Below are 23934 nucleotides of genomic sequence, written 5' to 3' on the forward strand. Positions count from 1 at the left end.
TCATCTCACATAAAGAAGCACAAAGAACTACTAGAGACAGTCTGGTCCGAAGGGGGGTAAAATGAAAATAGCAGAATTAAGAGAGCTAAGTAACTAGGAAAGGATAGTGGCTTTACATCTGCCAACCTTGTAAGAGAAAAAGAGTAATATGTGACATGATCACAGTCTCTATGTTTTTAAAACAGATCAACGAAATGGCCAGTTAACAGGTCATGAAAGATGTAACAACAGAAGAAAAGAAACTCAATAAAAAAGATGTAAAAAAAAGTCCTTCAATAGCATAAGAGTTGTAGAAAGTTGGAAAAGGACTGAGAACATGGATAATGCAGACAGCATACGAAAAAAAAAAAGTTATATGATAGATAATGTTCAAGAGTTGGACATTACAAGTGTAAAGTATGGCACAAATAGCTAATCATAAACAAGAAATTACATCCATGCCCCATAGAACTTGAAGTAGCTTCCCCAACTGCTTCATATGCCATGGTTCAATCCAATAACAGCAAGCCACCCAATGCATACTACACTGATCCCATTCAATCTATCCTAAGCACACTGTTTACCCTCCTACATGTTCATGCCCTGAGTGCTCAAAATTCTATTCATGCCATCCTTTTATCTCTGAATCAGTCTCCCATTCTTGTTCCCTCCACTTTTGATACATATACCTTCTTTATCAACCACTAACTCTCTCTCCATATGTGCAAACCATTTCCGCACACCCTCTTCAGCTCTTTCAACCACACCCTTCTTATTACTACACCTCTCTCTTACCCTTTCATTACCTACACAACCTTCCTTATACCATTTACTGTCCTCCAAAATTTAATTCCCAACACATTCACCTTCTGTACATTCTCGTCTACAGCCCATGCCTTGCATCTATACAACACCGATGAGATTACTGTGCCATCAAACCTACCCAATTTTGCCCTCCCCAATTGTGACCTCTCATTCCACACATTCCTCAGTGCTCCCAAAAGCTTTGCCCTCTCACCCCACCCAATGACTCACCTGAGCTCACATTGTTGCAGTCACTGCCATCAAACATACCCAATTGTGCCCTCCCCAATTGTGACCTCTCATTCCATACATTCTCAGTGCTCCCAAAAACTTTGCCCTCTCACCCCACCCAATGACTCACCTGAGCTCTCATTGTTGCAGTCACTGCCATATCCACCTCCAGGTATCTATAACATTTCACTTCTTCCTAGTATTCTCCACTCAAACTTACATCCTAACTAACCTGTCTTTCCACACTGCTAAATCTAATAGCCTTGCTTTTATTTACATTTACTCTAAGCTTCTCCTTTAACACACTCTCCTAAACTCAGACACCAATGTCTGCAGTTACTTACTTGAATCTGCCACCAGTGTCAACTATTCAGAGAACAACAAATGACTCACTTTCCAAGCCTCACTCACTCCCAGCAGACTGCACACCTGCCCCATTTTCTATATTCTTTGCACTGACCTCCCTCACACTCCCATCCATACATAAAGTAAACCCCCTTGATGCAAGCCCAACTTCACTTGGAACCATTCTCCTCCAAACTACTCCCAGACTTACTGTCTTGATAAAAACTCTTCATTGCTTCTACTAGCTTTCCTTTCACACAATATATTCATAACACCTTCAACAAAAGATCTCTATCAACTCAGTCATATGTTTTCTCCAGATACAAAAATACCACATAAAAATCCTTCTGTTTCTTAAAAATGTTTTTCACACAGTCTTCTGAGCAAACACCAGATACACACACACACATCCTACCACTCCTGCAACTACATTGTTCCTTCCAAGTCTGATGCTCCGTGCATGTCACCACCCTCTCAACCAACACTCTTCCACACAACTTAACAGGTTTATTTATCTCTTATTATATTTTGTCACTGTCTCCCACTTTAGCAAGTTAGTGCAAGGAAACAGAGGAAAGAATGGCCCAACCCACCTACACACACATCCATATACATAAACGCTCACACACACATATACATACCTATACATTTCACACATACATACATATACAAACAAAGACTTTTTTTTATACTATTCGCCATTTCCCGCAATAGCTAGGTAGCATTAAGAACAGAGGACTGGGCCTTTGAGGGAATATCCTCACCTGGCCCCCTTCTCTGTTCCTTCTATTGGAAAATAAAAAAAACGAGAGGGGAGGATTTCCAGCCACCCGCTCCCTCCCCTTTTAGTCGCCTTCAACGACACGCAGGGAGTACGGGGGAAATATTCTTTCTCCCCTATCCCTGGGATAAAACATACACATACATATATATACATATATATATATATATATATATATATATATATATATATATATATATATATATATACATATATATTTCATTTATTTATTTATTTTGCTTTGTCGCTGTCTCCCGCGTTAGCGAGGTAGCGCAAGGAAACAGACGAAAGAAATGGCCCAACCCACCCCCATACACATGTATACACATACACGTTCACACACGCAAATATACATACCTATACATCTCAATGTACACATACATATACACACACAGACATATACATATATACACATGTACATAATTCATACTGTCTGCCTTTATTTATTCCCATCGCCACCTCGCCACACATGGAATAATCTCCCCCTCCCCCTCATGTGTGCGAGGTAGCACTAGGAAAAGACAACAAAGGCCCCATTCGTTCACACTCAGTATCTAGCTGTCATGTAATAATGCCCGAAACCACAGCTCCCTTTCCACACCCAGGCCCCATAGAACTTTCCATGGTTTACCCCAGACTCTTCACATGCCCTGATTCAATCCATTGACAGCAGGTCGACCCCGGTATACCACATCGATCCAATTCACTCTATTCCTTGCCCGCCTTTCACCCTCCTGCATGTTCAGGCCCCGATCACTCAAAATCAATATATATATATTTTTTTTCTTTTTTTTTTTTATACTTTGTCGCTGTCTCCCGCGTTTGCGAGGTAGCGCAAGGAAACAGACGAAAGAAATGGCCCAACCCCCCCCCATACACATGTACATACGTCCACACACGCAAATATACATACCTACACAGCTTTCCATGGTTTACCCCAGACGCTTCACATGCCTTGATTCAATCCACTGACAGCACGTCAACCCCTGTATACCACATCGCTCCAATTCACTCTATTCCTTGCCCTCCTTTCACCCTCCTGCATGTTCAGGCCCCGATCACACAAAATCTTTTTCACTCCATCTTTCCACCTCCAATTTGGTCTCCCTCTTCTCCTCGTTCCCTCCACCTCCGACACATATATCCTCTTGGTCAATCTTTCCTCACTCATTCTCTCCATGTGCCCAAACCATTTCAAAACACCCTCTTCTGCTCTCTCAACCACGCTCTTTTTATTTCCACACATCTCTCTTACCCTTACGTTACTTACTCGATCAAACCACCTCACACCACACATTGTCCTCAAACATCTCATTTCCAGCACATCCATCCTCCTGCACACATCTCTATCCATAGCCCACGCCTCGCAACCATACAACATTGTTGGAACCACTATTCCTTCAAACATACCCATTTTTGCTTTCCGAGATAATGTTCTCGACTTCCACACATTTTTCAAGGCTCCCAAAATTTTCGCCCCCTCCCCCACCCTATGATCCACTTACGCTTCCATGGTTCCATCCGCTGACAGATCCACTCCCAGATATCTAAAACACTTCACTTCCTCCAGTTTTTCTCCATTCAAACTCACCTCCCAATTGACTTGACCCTCAACCCTACTGTACCTAATAACCTTGCTCTTATTCACATTTACTCTTAACTTTCTTCTTCCACACACTTTACCAAACTCAGTCACCAGCTTCTGCAGTTTCTCACATGAATCAGCCACCAGCGCTGTATCATCAGCGAACAACAACTGACTCACTTCCCAAGCTCTCTCATCCCCAACAGACTTCATACTTGCCCCTCTTTCCAGGACTCTTGCATTTACCTCCCTAACAACCCCATCCATAAACAAATTAAACAACCATGGAGACATCACACACCCCTGCCGCAAACCTACATTCACTGAGAACCAATCACTTTCCTCTCTTCCTACACGTACACATGCCTTACATCCTCGATAAAAACTTTTCACTGCTTCTAACAACTTACCTCCCACACCATATATTCTTAATACCTTCCACAGAGCATCTCTATCAACTCTATCATATGCCTTCTCCAGATCCATAAATGCTACATACAAATCCATTTGCTTTTCTAAGTATTTCTCACATACATTCTTCAAAGCAAACACCTGATCCACACATCCTCTACCACTTCTGAAACCGCACTGCTCTTCCCCAATCTGATGCTCTGTACATGCCTTCACCCTCTCAATCAATACCCTCCCATATAATTTACCAGGAACACTCAACAAACTTATACCTCTGTAATTTGAGCACTCACTCTTATCCCCTTTGCCTTTGTACAATGGCACTATGCACGCATTCCGCCAATCCTCAGGCACCTCACCATGAGTCATACATACATTAAATAACCTTACCAACCAGTCAACAATACAGTCACCCCCTTTTTTAATAAATTCCACTGCAATACCATCCAAACCTGCTGCCTTGCCGGCTTTCATCTTCCGCAAAGCTTTTACTACCTCTTCTCTGTTTACCAAATCATTTTCCCTAACCCTCTCACTTTGCACACCACCTCGACCAAAACACCCTATATCTGCCACTCTGTCATCAGACACATTCAACAAACCTTCAAAATACTCATTCCATCTCCTTCTCACATCACCGCTACTTGTTATCACCTCCCCATTTACGCCCTTCACTGAAGTTCCCATTTGCTCCCTTGTCTTACGCACCCTATTTACCTCCTTCCAGAACATCTTTTTATTCTCCCTAAAATTTACTGATAGTCTCTCACCCCAACTCTCATTTGCCCTTTTTTTCACCTCTTGCACCTTTCTCTTGACCTCCTGTCTCTTTCTTTTATACTTCTCCCACTCAATTGCATTTTTTCCCTGCAAAAATCGTCCAAATGCCTCTCTCTTCTCTTTCACATATACATATACATATACTTATACATATACATATACTTATGTAAGTAGGAGAGAAGGCCAGAGAGCGTTATTGGATTACGTGTTAATTGACAGGCGTGCGAAAGAGAGACTTTTGGATGTTAATGTGCTGAGAGGTGCAACTGGAGGGATGTCTGATCATTATCTTGTGGAGGCTAAGGTGAAGATTAGTATGGGTTTTCAGAAAAGAGGAGTGAATGTTGGGGTGAAGAAGGTGGTGAGAGTGAGTGAGCTTGGGAAGGAGACCTGTGTGGGGAAGTACCAGGAGAGACTGTGTACAGAATGGAAAAAGGTGAGAACAATGGAAGTAAGGGGAGTGGGGGAGGAATGGGATGTATTTAGGGAATCAGTGATGGATTGCGCAAAAGAAGCTTGTGGCGTGAGAAGAGTGGGAGGTGGGCTGTTTAGAAAGGGTAGTGAGTGGTGGGATGAAGAAGTAAGAGTATATATATATATATATATATATATATTTATTTTATATATATATATATATTGGTTCTCAGTGAATGTAGGTTTGCAGCAGGAGTGTGTGATGTATCCATGGTTGTTTAATTTGTTTATGGATGGGGTTGTTAGGGAGGTGAATGCAAGAGTTTTGGAAAGAGGGGCAAGTATGAAGTCTGTTGTGGATGAGAGAGCTTGGGAAGTGAGTCAGTTGTTGTTCGCTGATGATACAGCGCTGGTGGCTGATTCATGTGAGAAACTGCAGAAGCTGGTGACTGAGTTTGGTAAAGTGTGTGAAAGAAGAAAGTTAAGAGTAAATGTGAATAAGAGCAAGGTTATTAGGTACAGTAGGGTTGAGGGTCAAGTCAATTGGGAGGTAAGTTTGAATGGAGAAAAACTGGAGGAAGTAAAGTGTTTTAGATATCTGGGAGTGGATCTGGCAGCGGATGGAACCATGGAAGCGGAAGTGAATCATAGGGTGGGGTAGGGGGCGAAAATCCTGGAAGCCTTGAAGAATGTGTGGAAGTCGAGAACATTATCTCCGAAAGCAAAAATGGGTATGTTTGAAGGAATAGTGGTTCCAACAATGTTGTATGGTTGCGAGGCGTGGGCTTTGGATAGAGTTGTGCGCAGGAGGATGGATGTGCTGGAAATGAGATGTTTGAGGACAATGTGTGGTGTGAGGTGGTTTGATCGAGTGAGTAACGTAAGGGTAAGAGAGATGTGTGGAAATAAAAAGAGCGTGGTTGAGAGAGCAGAAGAGGGTGTTTTGAAGTGGTTTGGGCACATGGAGAGGATGAGTGAGGAAAGATTGACCAAGAGGATATATGTGTCGGAGGTGGAGGGAGCAAGGAGAAGAGGGAGACCAAATTGGAGGTGGAAAGATGGAGTGAAAAAGATTTTGTGTGATCGGGGCCTATCCATAGCCCACGCCTCCCAACCATACAACATTGTTGGAACCACTATTCCTTTAAACATACCCATTTTTGCTTTCCGAGATAATGTTCTCGACTTCCACACATTCTTCAAGGCTCCCAGGATATTCGCCCCCTTCTCTAACCCTATGATTCACTTCCGCTTCCATGGTTCCATCCGCTGCCAGATCCACTCCCAGATATCTAAAACACTTTACTTCCTTCAGTTTTTCTCCGTTCAAACTGACCTCCCAATTGACTTGACCCTCAACCCTACTGTACCTAAAAACCTTGCTCTTATACACATTTACTCTTAACTTTCTTCTTTCACACACTTTACCAAACTCAGTCACCATATATATATATATATATATATATATATATATATATATATATATATATATATATATATATATTTTTTTTTTTTTTTATACTTTGTCGCTGTCTCCCGCGTTTGCGAGGTAGCGCAAGGAAACAGACGAAAGAAATGGCCCAACCCCCCCCCATACACATGTATATACATACGTCCACACACGCAAATATACATACCTACACAGCTTTCCATGGTTTACCCCAGACGCTTAACATGCCTTGATTCAATCCACTGACAGCACGTCAACCCCGGTATACCACATCGCTCCAATTCACTCTATTCCTTGCCCTCCTTTCACCCTCCTGCATGTTCAGGCCCCGATCACACAAAATCTTTTTCACTCCATCTTTCCACCTCCAATTTGGTCTCCCTCTTCTCCTTGCTCCCTCCACCTCCGACATATATATCCTCTTGGTCAATCTTTCCTCACTCATCCTCTCCATGTGCCCAAACCACTTCAAAACACCCTCTTCTGCTCTCTCAACAACACTCTGTTTATTTCCACACATCTCTCTTACCCTTACGTTATTCACTCGATCAAACCACCTCACACCACACATTGTCCTCAAACATCTCATTTCCAGCACATCCATCCTCCTGCGCACAACTCTATCCATAGCCCACGCCTCGCAACCATACAACATTGTTGGAACCACTATTCCTTCAAACATACCCATTTTTGCTTTCCGAGATAATGTTTTCGACTTCCACACACTCTTCAAGGCCCCCAGAATTTTCGCCCCCTCCCCCACCCTATGATCCACTTCCGCTTCCATGGTTCCATCCGCTGCCAGATCCACTCCCAGATATCTAAAACACTTCACTTCCTCCAGTTTTTCTCCATTCAAACTCACCTCCCAATTGACTTGACCCTCAACCCTACTGTACCTAATAACCTTGCTCTTATTCACATCTACTCTCAACTTTCTTCTTCCACACACTTTACCAAACTCAGTCACCAGCTTCTGCAGTTTCTCACATGAATCAGCCACCAGCGCTGTATCATCAGCGAACAACAACTGACTCACTTCCCAAGCTCTCTCATCCCCAACAGACTTCATACTTGCCCCTCTTTCCAAAACTCTTGCATTTACCTCCCTAACAACCCCATCCATAAACAAATTAAACAACCATGGAGACATCACACACCCCTGCCGCAAACCTACATTCACTGAGAACCAATCACTTTCCTCTCCTCCTACATGTACACATGCCCTACATCCTCGATAAAAACTTTTCACTGCTTCTAACAACTTTCCTCCCACACCATATATTCTTAATATCTTCCACAGAGCATCTCTATCAACTCTATCATATGCCTTCTCCAGATCCATAAATGCTACATACAAATCCATTTGCTTTTCTAAGTATTTCTCACATACATTCTTCAGAGCAAACACCTGATCCACACATCCTCTACCACTTCTGAAACCACACTGCTCTTCCCCAATCTGATGCTCTGTACATGCCTTCACCCTCTCAATCAATACCCTCCCATACAATTTACCAGGAATACTCAACAAACTTATACCTCTGTAATTTGAGCACTCACTCTTATCCCCTTTGCCTTTGTACAATGGCACTATGCACGCATTCCGCCAATCCTCAGGCACCTCACCATGAGTCATACATACATTAAATAACCTTACCAACCAGTCAACAATACAGTCACCCCCTTTTTTAATAAATTCCACTGCAATACCATCCAAACCTGCTGCCTTGCCGGCTTTCATCTTCCGCAAAGCTTTCACTACCTCTTCTCTGTTTACCAAATCATTTTCCCTAACCCTCTCACTTTGCACACCACCTCGACCAAAACACCCTATATCTGCCACTCTATCATCAAACACATTCAACAAACCTTCAAAATACTCACTCCATCTCCTTCTCACATCACCACTACTTGTTATCACCTCCCCATTTGCGCCCTTCACTGAAGTTCCCATTTGCTCCCTTGTCTTATGCACTTTATTTACCTCCTTCCAGAACATCTTTTTATTCTCCCTAAAATTTAATGATACTCTCTCACCCCAACTCTCATTTGCCCTTTTTTCACCTCTTGCACCTTTCTCTTGACCTCCTGTCTCTTTCTTTTATACATCTCCCACTCAATTGCATTTTTTCCCTGCAAAAGTCCAAATGCCTCTCTCTTCTCTTTCACTAATACTCTTACTTCTTCATCCCACCACTCACTACCCTTTCTAATCAACCCACCTCCCACTCTTCTCATGCCACAACCATCTTTTGCGCAATCCATCACTGATTCCCTAAATACATCCCATTCCTCCCCCATTCCCCTTGCTTCCATTGTACTCACCTTTTTCCATTCTGTACTCAGTCTCTCCTGGTACTTCCTCACACAGGTCTCCTTCTCAAGCTCACTTACTCTCACCACCCTCTTCACCCCAACATTCACTCTTCTTTTCTGAAAACCCATACAGATCTTCACCTTAACCTAAAAGATAATGATCAGACATCCCTCCAGTTGCACCTCTCAGCATATTAACATCCAAAAGTCTCTCTTTCGCACGCCTGTCAATTAACACGTAATCCAATAACGCTCTCTGGCCATCTCTCCTACTTACATAAGTATACTTATGTATATCTCGCTTTTTAAACCAGGTATTCCCAATCATCAGTCCTTTTTCAGCACATAAATCTACAAGCTCTTCACCATTTCCATTTACAACACTGAACACCCCATGTATACCAATTATTCCCTCAACTGCCACATTACTCACCTTTGCATTCAAATCACCCATCACTATAACCCGGTCTCGTGCATCAAAACCACTAACACACTCATTCAGCTGCTCCCAAAACACTTGCCTCTCTTGATCTTTCTTCTCATGCCCAGGTGCATATGCACCAATAATCACCCACCTCTCTCCATCAACTTTCAGTTTTACCCATATTAATCGAGAATTTACTTTCTTACACTCTATCACATACTCCCACAACTCCTGTTTCAGGAGTATTGCTACTCCTTCCCTTGCTCTTGTCCTCTCACTAACCCCTGACTTTACTCCCCAGACATTCCCAAACCACTCTTCCCCTTTACCCTTGAGCTTCGTTTCACTCAGAGCCAAAACATCCAGGTTCCTTTCCTCAAACATACTACCTATCTCTCCTTTTTTCACATCTTGGTTACATCCACACACATTTAGGCACCCCACTCTGATACTTCGAGGAGGATGAGCACTCCCCGCGTGACTCCTTCTTCTGTTTCCCATTTTAGAAAGTTAATACAAGGAGGGGAGGATTTCTGGCCCCCCGCTCCCGTCCCCTCTAGTCGCTTTCTACGACACGCGAGGAATACGTGGGAAGTATTCTTTCACCCCTATCCCCAGGGATAATATACATATATATATACATATACACATACACACACATACACATACATACGCACATATACACACACACACACATACATATATATATACATATGAAAAATGTAAGAAACAATTTAGAAAACTGAAACTTCTAGCTTGAAATGAATGAATGTGTGTATATATATATATATATATATATATATATATATATATATATATATATATATATATATATATATATACACACACAGATATATATATATATACACACCTGATCCACACATGTGTGGATCAGGTGTTTGCTTTGAAGAATGTATGTGAGAAATACTTAGAAAAGCAAATGGATTTGTATGTAGCATTTATGGATCTGGAGAAGGCATATGATAGAGTTGATAGAGATGCTCTGTGGAAGGTATTAAGAATATATGGTGTGGGAGGAAAGTTGTTAGAAGCAGTGAAAAGTTTTTATCGAGGATGTAAGGCATGTGTACGTGTAGGAAGAGAGGAAAGTGATTGGTTCTCAGTGAATGTAGGTTTGCGGCAGGGGTGTGTGATGTCTCCATGGTTGTTTAATTTGTTTATGGATGGGGTTGTTAGGGAGGTAAATGCAAGAGTTTTGGAAAGAGGGGCAAGTATGAAGTCTGTTGGGGATGAGAGAGCTTGGGAAGTGAGTCAGTTGTTGTTCGCTGATGATACAGCGTTGGTGGCTGATTCATGTGAGAAACTGCAGAAGCTGGTGACTGAGTTTGGTAAAGTGTGTGGAAGAAGAAAGTTAAGAGTAAATGTGAATAAGAGCAAGGTTATTAGGTACAGTAGGGTTGAGGGTCAAGTCAATTGGGAGGTAAGTTTGAATGGAGAAAAACTGGAGGAAGTGAAGTGTTTTAGATATCTGGGAGTGGATCTGGCAGCGGATGGAACCATGGAAGCGGAAGTGGATCATAGGGTGGGGGAGGGGGCGAAAATTCTGGGGGCCTTGAAGAATGTGTGGAAGTCGAGAACATTATCTCGGAAAGCAAAAATGGGTATGTTTGAAGGAATAGTGGTTCCAACAATGTTGTATGGTTGCGAGGCGTGGGCTATGGATAGAGTTGTGCGCAGGAGGATGGATGTGCTGGAAATGAGATGTTTGAGGACAATGTGTGGTGTGAGGTGGTTTGATCGAGTGAGTAACGTAAGGGTAAGAGAGATGTGTGGAAATAAAAAGAGCGTGGTTGAGAGAGCAGAAGAGGGTGTTTTGAAGTGGTTTGGGCACATGGAGAGGATGAGTGAGGAAAGATTGACCAAGAGGATATATGTGTCGGAGGTGGAGGGAGCAAGGAGAAGAGGGAGACCAAATTGGAGGTGGAAAGATGGAGTGAAAAAGATTTTGTGTGATCGGGGCCTGAACATGCAGGAGGGTGAAAGGAGGGCAAGGAATAGAGTAAATTGGAGCGATGTGGTATACCGGGGTTGACGTGCTGTCAGTGGATTGAATCGAGGCATGTGAAGCGTCTGGGGTAAACCATGGAAAGCTGTGTAGGTATGTATATTTGCGTGTGTGGACGTATGTATATACATGTGTATGGGGGTGGGTTGGGCCATTTCTTTCGTCTGTTTCCTTGCGCTACCTCGCAAACGCGGGAGACAGCGACAAAGTATAAAAAAAAAAAAAAAAACACAGACAAATACATATATACACATGTACATATTCATACATGCTGCCTTCATCCATTCTCACCACCACCCCGCCACACATGAAAATGGCACTCCCCGTCCCCTCACGTGCGCGCGAGGTAGTGCTACGAAAAGACAACAAAGGCCACTTTCGTTCACACTCATTCTCTAGCTGTCATGTGTAAAGCTCCCTTTCCACATCCAGGCTCCACAGAACTTTCCATGGTTTACCTCAGATGCTTCACATGCCCTGGTTCAATTCATTGAAGCACATTGACCCCAGTATACCACATCGTTCCAATTCACTCTATTCTTTGCAAGCCTTTCATCTTCCTGTATGTTCAGGCCCCAATCACCCAAAATCTTTTTCACTCCATCTTTCCACTTCCAATTTGGTCTCCCACTTCTCCTCGTTCCCTCCACCTCTGACACATATATCCTCTTTGTCAATCTTTCCTCACTCATTCTCTCCATGTAACCAAACCATTTCAATACACCCTCTTCTGCTCTCTCAACCACACTCTTTTTATTATCACACATCTCTCTTACTCTTTCATTACTTAATCAAACCACCTCACACTACATATTGTCCTCAAACATCTCATTTCCAACACATCCACCCTCCTCCGCACAACCCTATCTATAGCCCATGCCTCACAACCATATAACATTGTTGGAACCACTATTCCTTCAACATACCCATTTTTGCTCTACGAGATAACATTCTCGCCTTCCACACATTCTCCAACACTCCCAGAACCATCATCCCCTTCCCCACCTGTGACTTATTTCAGCTTCCATGGTTCCATCCAAGGACAAATCCAATCCCAGATATCTAAAACACTTTACTTCCTCCAGTTTTTCTCCATTTAAACTTACCTCCCAATTTACTAGTCTCTCAACCCTACTGATCCTAATAACCTTGCTCTTATTCACATTTATTCTCAGTTTTCTTCTTTCACACACTTTACCAAACTCAGTCACCAACTTATGCAGTTTCTCACCTGAGTCAGCCACCAGCGTTGTATCATCAGTGAACAACAACTGACTCACTTCTTAACAGGTATACTCAACAAACTTATACAACATACCAGGTACCCTTAACAAACTCAGACCTTTATAATATATGAGCATTCCCCTTTGTCCTCATTACCTTTATATAATTACACAATACATGTATTCTGCCAATCCTCAGGCATATCACCATGATCCATACAAACACTATATACCCTAACTAACAAATCAACAACACAGTCACACCCCTTTTTTAAGAGGTTCAAATGTAATATCATCCACTCCAGCCACCTTGCCATAGTTCATGTAAAGCTTTGACCATCTTTTCTCTTTTCATCAAACCACTTCCCATGGCTCTAATTTTGCATTTTCCCCAGCCTAACACATATGTCTGCCATCTAATCATCAAACATGTACAACAAATCTTCAAAGTACTCCTTCCATCTCCTTCATCTTATCACTGCCTGTTACCATTTCCTCATTTGCCCCTGCACCAATGTCTCCAACTGTTCCTTGTTTTTTCTCATATCATTAACCACCTTCCAAAATATTTTCTTCTTTTCCCAAAAGTTTGTTGATACTTGCTCACTCCAACTCTCATTTGCCCTCTTTTTTAGCCCTTGCACCTTCCTCCTTAAGTCCTGATGCTTTCTTCTGTACATTTCTCAATCATCTGCACTCCTTCCCTCTAAGTACTGCCCATAAATCTCTCTTCTCTTTCACAAGCAACTTTATTTAATCATCCCAACATTCCCTAACAAATCCCACCTTCTGCATGCAATAAAATTCTCTTGCATATGCCAGCACTGCTTCCCTAAATATCTCCAATTCCTTATCCACTCCCCTAGTTTCATTTACTCTCACCTTTTGACATTTTAAACTCAATCTCTTTAGCTATTTCTATTCAAAAGTCACTTTTCTAAACTCACTCACTTTCATAAACCTCTTCACACCATATCAATTCCTCTTTTCCAAAAACCACAGAGCTTCGCCCTTGCCTCCACCAGGCAATTATCAGATATTCTACCACCTGCCCCTTTCAGGGCATTCACATCCAAGTTTCTCTTTTGTATGCTTATTAATTTGTAAAGAATCCAATGATACTACACTATCTCTTGCAATGAAACTGCTGATACAATCACTCAGCTGTTCCCAAACACTTCCCTCTCTTCCTTATTCTTCTTGAGGCCAGGTGCATATGCATTAATAAGCACCCATCTCTCGTAATCCACTTTCGATTTTACCCACATCAGTCTGGAGCTCACTTCCATTCACACTTTAAATATTTCCTGCAACTCTTCATTCAGCAGAAGTGCTACCCCTTCCTGAGCTCTTGCACTTATACTAACCCCTGACTTTACCCCTTAGGCATTCCCAAGTCATTTTTTCCTCTTACCCTTGAGCATTGTTTCACTCAAAGATGCAACATCCAAGGTCCTTTCCTCAAACATGCTACCATTCTTTTTTCAATTTTTCCTACACTAGGAATGCTTAACTCTTAACTCATAAAATCTCTTTGGGGGCACTGGGGAGGGTATAAAAATCAAGTGTAATAAAAAGGTTTCTTAACATATTTCTGATCATATCTCTTTCAGCAAAAACTTCCTCATTCTTATTCACAAAAGTGACTTTGTGCCTTCTGATGACACTGTCAATTGCAAGATCACCCACTCTAGCATTCAGGCCCCACAGCACTATGATATGATCCCTTTCATCCAAACTCCCAGAGCACTAACTTAGTTACTCCCAGAATACATTCCTTCTTCCTGCAATCTTCTCACTCCCTGGTTCATAATTATACACAGTCACCTACCTCTCATTGTCTACTTTTATTATCACCCACATCAGCCCAAAATTAATTTACTTATGCTCTTAATTACAGTCCTAAAGCTCATTTTGCATTAAAAATGCTATTCTTTCTTTACTCTTGTCCTCTCACTGAACCTCTCTACCAAGAGCCAGAACATCAAGGTGTCCCTCACTAAACACAGCACCTACCTCCCTTCTTTTTATCCACATTACAACTGCACACATTTCAGACATCCTAAATGAAGTCTTCGAGGAATGCTCCTTAATCGACTTCTCCCAATATTCTTACTTTCAATAATCATTCCAAGAAAAACACTATTAAAAATTATACCCTCCACAAAAGCCAATTAATACTTTACCTTTTGAACATCTGGATGAACAGTTGTGACCCAACGATTACGATAATATATCCGCAAAGGTGTTGCCTCTTTGTGGTCAGCCAGTACATATGGATGAAGGTATTCTTTGATGTACAAGTCAGCAGCACTGCAAAACCCAAACAGACACTCTTTTCAAGCAGAAATATGTTCAAAAAAAATAATTGCATTTCTAATCACATTCAAATACCTTTAGGGAATAGTATATATTGTTCTTTCCATGTCAGGCACTATGAAGAAGGGGTATGTGTTATCTATTTTATATGTTACTGCCCCTCAACCAATTTCTGTCTGAGTCCTGGTGTTACCCACCATGACTTTTCTAAAGGCTCCTGTGGCTCAAGGCTGTGCTACTTCCAGTGGCAGGTAATGTAGACTTCTTTGACGAGACTATGCTCCCTATGCTAAGCCTTGCCAAAGGTGGCTTTCCACTTGTGGTGCAACTTCGAGCAAGCACCACATTGGTGTATGTTTAACCAATGCTATGAATAATTTTTGTCTTCAATCTCAGTGAAAAGACAGTTATATTATAACCTATCTACAGGTTAACTAACTTTTTTTAAATTTCCTTAACAGGAAACAAATTTCTTTATGTATTAATTTTATATACTTTCAAAGCATCTATCTTATAATTCAGGTATCTCCTTGTATTGGCTTGATTATCATGATGATTATTCTGATTTCTGTTAGGCACATAAATGATCAACCTCATAAAACATTTTATTCCACAATGACTAAATATGAAAAAAATAAACTTATTTATGAACCAAATCATTAGGGGCACCAAATGAGAAGAAAGGAGAGATAGGTAGTATGTTCAACGAAAGAAACCTGGATGTTCTGGCTCTGAGTGAAACGAAGATAAAGGGTAGAGGGTAAAAGTGGTTTAGAAAAGTCTTTTAGAGTAAAGTCATGGGTTGGTGACAGGACAAGAGCTAAGAAGGAGTAGCACTACCCTGAAGCAGGAGTTGTGGGAGTGTGTGATAGGGTGTAAGGAAGTAAATTCTAGATTGATGTAGCAAAAACTGAAAGTGGATAGAGTGAGATAGGTGATTATTGTTGCTTATGCACCTGGTCATGAAAAGAAAGCTCTTGAGAGGCAAGTGTTTTGGAAGCAGCAGAGTAAGTATGTCAGCAGTTTTGGTGCATGAGACAGGGTATTAGTGATGGGTGATTTAAATGCAAAGGTGAGTAATGTGGCAGTTGAGGGTATAATTGGATTACATGGGGTATTCAATGTTATGAATGGAAATGGTGAAGAGCATGTGGATTTGTGTGCTGAAAAAAGATTGGTGAGAGGGAATACCTGGTTTAAAAGAAGAGGTATACACAAGTATAGAAAAGATGGTCAAAGAGCATTATCAGATTACGTCTTAATTGATAAGCGTGTAAAAGAGAGACTTTTTGATATTAATGTGCTGAGATGGGACAGCTGGTGGGATGTCTGATAACTGTCTTGTGGAGGTGAAGGTGAAGATTTGAAGAAGTTTTCAAAAAATAAGAGAGAATGTTGAAGAGAAGTGAGTGGTGAGAGTAAGAGACATGAGTGGGGAAGTACCAAGAGATAGTGAGTATAGAATGGTAAAAGGTGTGAGCAAATGAAGTGCAGTGAGTGGGTGAAGAATGGCATGTACCTTAGGAAGCAGTGATGGCATGTGCAAGAGATGCATGTGGCATGAGGAAAGTGGGAGGTGTGCAGATTAGAAAGGGTAGTGAGTGGTGGGATGAAGTAAAGTTGTTAGTGAAAGAGAAAAGAGAGGTGCTTGGACAATACTTGCAAGGAAGGAGTGTGAATGACTGGGAGATGTATAAGAGAAAGTAGCAGGTCAAAAGGAAGGTGCAAGGGTTGAAAAAGAAGGCTAATGAGAGTGGGAGTGAGAGTAACATACGAGAACATGGACGAAGGGGGCAAGGCGGAAGTGAAAACAGGTGGTGATGAAGTGAGAAAGACATGGAGTGAGTATTTTGAAGGTTTGTTGATTGTTTGATGACAGAAAGGCAGATGTAGGGTGCTTTGGTCAGGGTGGTGTGTGAAGTGAGAGAGACAGAGAGTGGTTTGGTGAAGAGAGAAGAGGTAGTAGATTTGGATGGTATTGCAGTGGAATTTAAGAAAGAGGGTGACTATGTTGTTGATTGGTTGGTAATGATATTCAATGTATGTATGGATCATGGTGTAGTGCCTGAGGATTGGCATAATGCATGTATAGTGCCACTGTACAAAGGCACTGGGGATAAAGGTGAGCATTCAAACTAAAGAGGCATAAGTTTGTTAGGTATTCCTGGAAAATTGTATGGGAGGGAATTGACTGAAAAGGCAAAGGCATGAACAGAGCATAAGATTGGGGAGAAGCAGTATGGTTTCAGAAGTGGTTGAGGATGTGTAGATCAGGTGTTTGCTTAGAAGAAAATGAATGAGAAATACATAGAAAAACAGATGGATTTGTATGTAGAATTCATGGATTTAGAGATGGCATATCATGAGGTTGATAGAGATGCTTTGTGGAAAGTCTTGAGAGCATATGGTGTGGGAGGTAAGCTGCTAGAAGCAGAGAAGTTTTTTTCCAAGGTGTAAGGAATGTGTATGAGTAGGAAGAGAGAAGATTGATTGGTTCCCAGTGAAGGTCAGTCTGTGGCAGGGGCGTGTGATGTCCCCCATGGTTAATTTGTTAATGGATGGAGTGGTTAGGGAGGTAAATGCATGAGGTTTGGAGAGGGGTGAGTCTGCAGTCTGTTGAGGAGGAGAGGGCCTGGGAAGTAAGTCAGTCATTCGACGATGATACAGCACTGGTGGTTTATTCGAGTGAAAAATTGCAGAAGTTGGTGACGTGAGTTTGGAAAAGTGTGAGAATGGAGAAAGTTGAGAGTAAATGGGAATAAGTGCAAGGTTATTAGGTTCAGTAGGGTTGAGAGACAAGTTTGTTGGGATGTGAGTTTGAATGGAAAAAAATTGGAGGAAGTGAAATGTTTCAGATAACTGGGAGTGGACATAGCTGCAAATTGAATCATGGAAGTAGAAGTGAGTCACAGGGTGGGGGAAGGGGCGAATGTTTTCAGAGCAACAAAGAATGGGTATGTTTGAAGGAACAGTAGTTCTATTAATATCATATGGTTGTGAGGCATGGACTATAGATAGGGTTGTACAGCAGATGGTGGATGTGTTGGAAACGAAATGCTTGTGGACAATATGTGGTATGAGGTGATTTGATCAAGTGATTAATAAATGGGTAAGAGAGATATGTGGCAATAAAATGAGTGTGGCTGAGAGGGCAGAAGAGAGTGTATGCTAAAATTTTTGCAAATCTGGAGAGAAAGAGCGAGGAAGGGTTGACAAAGAGAATATATGTGTCAGAGGTGGAGCGTACAAGAAGCGGAAGACCAAATTGGAGGTGGAAGGATGGAGTGAAAAACAATTTGAGCAATCGGGGGCTGAACATTCAGTAGAGTGAGAGGCATGCAAACAATAAGAGAGAATTGGAATGATGTGGTATATTGGGGTCAACATGCAGTCAATGAACTGAACCACTGCATGTGAAACATCTGGAGTAAACCATGGGAAGGTCCGTGGGGCCTGGATGTGGATTGGGAGCTATGGTGTCAGTGCATTATGCATGACAGCCAGAGACTGAAAGTGAACGAATGTGGCATTTTTGTCTGTTTTCCTGGTGCTACCTTGCTGATGCAAAGGGTTGTAATCTGTTTCCTACGAAGAGGAATGGATGAAGGCAAGCAAGTAAGAACATGTACATGTGTATATATGTATATGTCTGTGTATGTGTATGTATATGCGTATATGTTAATATGTATATGTATATACATGTATATGTATCTGTATGTATACACGTGTGTATATGAGTGGATGGGTCTTTCTTTGTCTGTTTCCTGGCGCTACCTTGCTGACACAGGAAATGGCAATCAAGTATGATAAATAAACAAATAACCAATGATAATACAGGTTGAACCTCTTTAATCCAGCAACCTTGAGACCAGGCCATTGCAGGACCATGGAATATGCCAAAAAACACAAATTGAACCCTAGTCTTGCCACCTCATTCCACATACATATTACTGTGTTACCAAAGGTAGAACAAAGCTTAAGACAGGAATAATACAGTGCATTAATGCTTCCAAACAAGGTTTTTATTGTTACATCACATTGCATCAGAAGTACCCCTAGATGGATACTCCACAATATCTTGGGCAAGGGTTTTTCGAGGCATATGACACCAATAGAGGGCAGATTCATCAGCATTATACACTTGTTCTGGGGCTAAGTTTTCTGCTGCCACTAACTGTGCAAATTCATCCATGTACTTTGTCGCAGCTTTGTGACAAGTATTTAATGTAACAAAAAAACAGAAATACTTACACCTTCATTCTGTGGGAGCTTAAACCACTTTATAAGTCCACTGTCAAATTCTGTACTCCTGGCACCTTTCAAACTTTTCCAAAACTTTTAACTTTTCTGGCTTTCATTTTCAGCAAAAACTGAATATAAGAGATTAACAGGACTATTAATCAATTTGGCTGCAGTGTAAATATATTTTGGCACCTCAGCACAGCTAACAGTGCTGCCCTGGTGGCAGATCCACAAACTAACAGCAGCAGATTCAAAATGTGTCAGATCACGAAAGTTGCCAGATCACAGAGTGCCGGATAAAAGAGGTAAACCTGTAGTCTCACAAATATAATGTATATGCAGCACTTTCTACAGCAAAAGTTTCCAAGCCTCAACTATCTCATGCCAAGAGTTACTGCATTTTTAGTCATAAAATTTTCATACAAACAATTCGCAACTAAAAACAGAAAAAAAAAATTTGGTTTAAGACATAGGTTGTCACTGCCAAAAAAAGTTTTGTTTGAATAATCACAGCTCTCCATAAACTCCAATCATAAATCTGATGTCTACTTATTCATTATACTTTGTCGCTGTTTCCCACATTAACGAGGTAGTGCAAGGAAACAGAGAGTGGTGGGATGAAGAAGTAAGATAGTTAGTGAAAGGGATGAGAGAGGCATTTGGACGAATTCTGCAGGGAAGTGGTGCACATGACTGGGAGATGTATAAAGGAAAACAGCAGGAGGTAAAGAGAATGGTGACAGAGGTGAAAAAGAGGGGAAATGAGAGTTGGGGTGAGAGTATAATTAAATTTTAGGAAGAATAAAAAGATGTTTTGAAAAGAGGTAAATAAAGTGCATAAGACATGAACAGATGGGAACATCGGTGAAGGAGGCAAATGGAGAGGTAATAAGAAGTAGTGATGAAGTGAGAAGGAGATGGAGTGAATATTTTGAAGGTTTGTCGAATGTGATTGATGACAAAGCAACAGATATAGAGTGTTTTGGTCGGGGTGGTGCGCGAAGTGAGAGGGTCAGGGAGAGTGGTTTGGTAAACAGAGAAGAGATAGTAAAAGCTTAGCGGAAGATGAAAGCTAGCAAGGCGATGGGTTTGAATGGTTTTGAAGTGGAATTTATAAAAAAGGGGGTGACTGTGTAGTTGATTGGTTGGTAAGGATATTCAATGCATGTATGGATCACGGTAAAGTGCCTGAGGATTGGCAGAATGTATGCATAGTGCCACGGTACAAAGATAAAGGGGATAAAGGTGAGTGTTCAAATTATAGAGGTATAAGTTTGTTGAGTATTCCTGGGAAATTATATGGGAGGGCATTCACTGAAAGGGTAAAGGCACGCATAGAACACCAGATTGGGGAAGAGCAGTGTGGTTTCAGGAGTGGTAGAGAATATGAGGATAAGGTGTTTGCTTTGAAGAATGTATGTGAGAAATACTTAGAAAAACTGATAGACTTGTATGTAGCAATTATGGATCTGGAGAAGGCATATGATGGGGTGGATAGAGATGCTTTGTGGAAGGATCTAAGAGTACATAGTGTGGGAGGTAAGTTGTCATAAGCAGTGAAAAGTTTTTACCAACGATGTAAGGCATGTGTTCAAGTTGGAAGAGAGGGGTGCGTGATGTCTCCATGGCTGTTTAATGTGTTTCTGGATGGGGTGGTTAGGGATGTGAAAGCAAGAGTTTTGGAGAGAGGGGCAAGTATAAAGTCTACTGTGGATGAGAAGGTTTGGGAAGTGAGTCAGTTGTTGTTCGCTGATGATACAGTTCTGGTGGCTGATTCGGGTGAGAAATTGCATAAGTTGGTGACTGAGTTTGGTGAAGTGTGTGAAAGAAGAAAATTGAGGGTAAATGTGAATAAGAGGAAGGTTATTTGGTTCAGTAGGATAGAGGGACAAGTTAATTGGGAAGCAAATTTGAATAGAGAAAAACTGGAGGAAGTAAAGCATTTTAGATATCTGTGAGTGGACTTAGCAGCAAATGGAACCGTGGAAGTGAGTCACAGGGTGGGGGAGGGGTGAAGGTTCTGGGAGCATTGAAAAATGTGTGGAAAGTGAGAACATTATCTCGAGAGCAAAAATGGGTATGTTTGAAGGAATAGTGGTTCCAACAATGTTATAGGGCTGTGAGGCATGGGCTATAGATAGGGTTGTGCAGAGCAGGGTGGATGTGTTGGAAATGAAATGTTTGAGGACAATATGTTGTGTGAGGTGGTTTGATTAAGTAATGAAAGGGTAAAAGAGATGTGTGGTAATAAAAAGAGTATGGTTGAGATAGCAGAAGAGTGTATATTGAAATGGTTTGGTCACATGGAGAGAATGAGTGAGGGAAGATTGACAAAGAGGATATATGTGTAAGGGGTGGAGGGAATGAGAAGTGAGAGACCAAATTGGAGGTGGAATGATGAAGTGAAAAAGATTTTGAGCAACTGCACCAGAAAATACAGGAGGGTTAAAGGCGTGCAAGGAATGGAGTGAACTGGAACAATGTGGTATACCGGGGTCAACATGCTGTCATCGGATTGAACCATGGCATGTAAAGCATCTGGGGTAAACCAAGGAAAGTTTTGTGGGGCCTGGATGTGGAAAGGGAGCTGTGGTTTCGGTGCATTACACATGACAGTTAGAGACTGAGTGTGAACGAATGTGGCCCTTGTTGTCTTTTCCTAGTTCTACCTTGCACACGCGCATGAGGAGGGGGGTGCCATTTCATGTGTGGCGGTGACGATGGGAATGGATGAAGATATCAAGTATGGATATGTACTATATGTACATGTGTATATATGTGTATGTCTGTGTATGTTTATGTATGTATATGTTGAAATGAATAGGTATGTATATGTGCCTGTGTGGGTGTCTATGTATATACATGTGTATATGGGCGGGGTTGGCCATTCTTTCGTCTGTTTCCTTGCGCTACCTCTCTAACGCGGGAGACAGTGACTAAGCAAAATAAAGAAAAAAATAATAATAAATGTGTAATTGAGTTGATGTGTCTTTTTTTCTGTTTCCTTAGCTAACGGAGGAAATGGCAATCAAGTATAAGAAATAAACATAAAAAATTCTCAAATCTCTAAGTAAAGTAATTCTAAAAACTTAATGTAAACATTTGAAACAATAATCAGTAGTGGATAAATAATACAGTAAACATCATTTAAAGAATCAAAATAATCTATGATAAAGTACATACACATCTGCCCCTTGTTCTTCAACCGACTCATTGTCTGATCCATACACTACAGTTGGTGGTAGCTTACAGGGTTAGAAAACCTTGATATGTACCAAAATCAACTGAAAAGTACCAAAATAATGCAATGTGAGCCATCAAAATTGTCTAAGTATTGTTCAAACAAGATGGTGAAAACAAAGTTTGATATAAAAACAATTATTCATAATCAAAGGAAAAATAATTTTGCCTTGGTTCTCTCATGGGATTGGTATCCCAAACACCAATAGAAACATCTTAAAAAGTGAAGTAATAAAGTAAAAAAGCTATACCTCATGAAACAAAAGAATATCATAAAAGACTGTTCTTGAGTGACAAAGATACTGCAGTCATAGCTCTATCAAAAAATCAAAGAATTATATGCTATGGTTGATAGCTTTACTGATGAACTCCATTCATGTCTTTTTCCATTAATGTACAGGAAACATTTATACATTTCAATAACAGAATCAATAATAAACAGTACAAGTGAGATTTGGACTAGAAAAAGAATCCAGCAAAATCCTATACAAACAATTCATCCACTCCACTTTTAAACTAAGCCTCACCTACTTGGTCTTCTATCACCTCAAAAGCAAATATAACAAAGTTGTAAACCATGCAAAATAATGCACTCAAAACATTCACTGATTGCCTACCAGCCAAAAATACTCTACACAACCACAATGAATCAAAGTCCTCCCAATACAATCCCACCTCAACAGCAACAGCACTGGACCCCTCCCAAACAAACCACTCATCAATTAACCAATAGCCCCTTAGTAGAAATAGAAATAGAAACTTACCCCTGCCTCACATTTCAGTAACCTCTACTTACAGATCCCCTACCAATAACAAATATTACACTGACAAAACACTTATACACTGAAATAACCTAACAAGCCTTATAAAACTGACCTCCCAACACAGTTTGAAACTTGAACACACCAGACATAAACTTGCAGAAACACCACTCCCCAAACAAACACAAACACCAGGCTTACTAGAACACTACAAACATCTTTTCAACATATCCCAAGACCTTTCATGTTGACAGCAAAATTACCATAAAAAAGACAATGAGCACTTATAAATGAACTGCCCAACACTCTTGGCACATAAATGCACACACATCACAACACTTCATGCCCTGTGGTCCCAAACAATGAATGTGGCTAGATTCTTGTGTCCTGTAGGAGTCTCATAAGGGGCATGAAGTAAGAAACTTGAATGCATAAAAGTAGAAACATTAAAGCAATCTATGAAAATGAGAAATGGAATTATACCAGAGATGCAACTTGGTTGATATGGTTAATGCTGTATGCACAGGGGGTACAATACACCATAAATGATAAAAGAAGTACATGAAAGTGATAAGAAGTACAAACTTTTCATATACTTAG

The 23934-nt window shown here is 41.1% G+C and overlaps 1 protein-coding gene across 1 annotated transcript in view; it reads right to left on the reverse strand.

Annotated features, from left to right (window-relative positions):
• The window catches only part of Helz (Helicase with zinc finger), a 292336-nt gene that overhangs the window by 182503 nt on the left and 85899 nt on the right, over nt 1-23934 (reverse strand). The window contains exon 6 of the mRNA XM_071662257.1: nt 14959-15085. Within this exon, the coding sequence (XP_071518358.1) occupies nt 14959-15085 (127 nt within the window). The remainder of the gene's footprint in view (nt 1-14958; nt 15086-23934) is intronic.

The sequence above is a fragment of the Panulirus ornatus genome, chromosome 6, assembly GCF_036320965.1.
Source record: "Panulirus ornatus isolate Po-2019 chromosome 6, ASM3632096v1, whole genome shotgun sequence".
NCBI classification, from domain to species: Eukaryota; Metazoa; Arthropoda; class Malacostraca; order Decapoda; family Palinuridae; genus Panulirus; species Panulirus ornatus.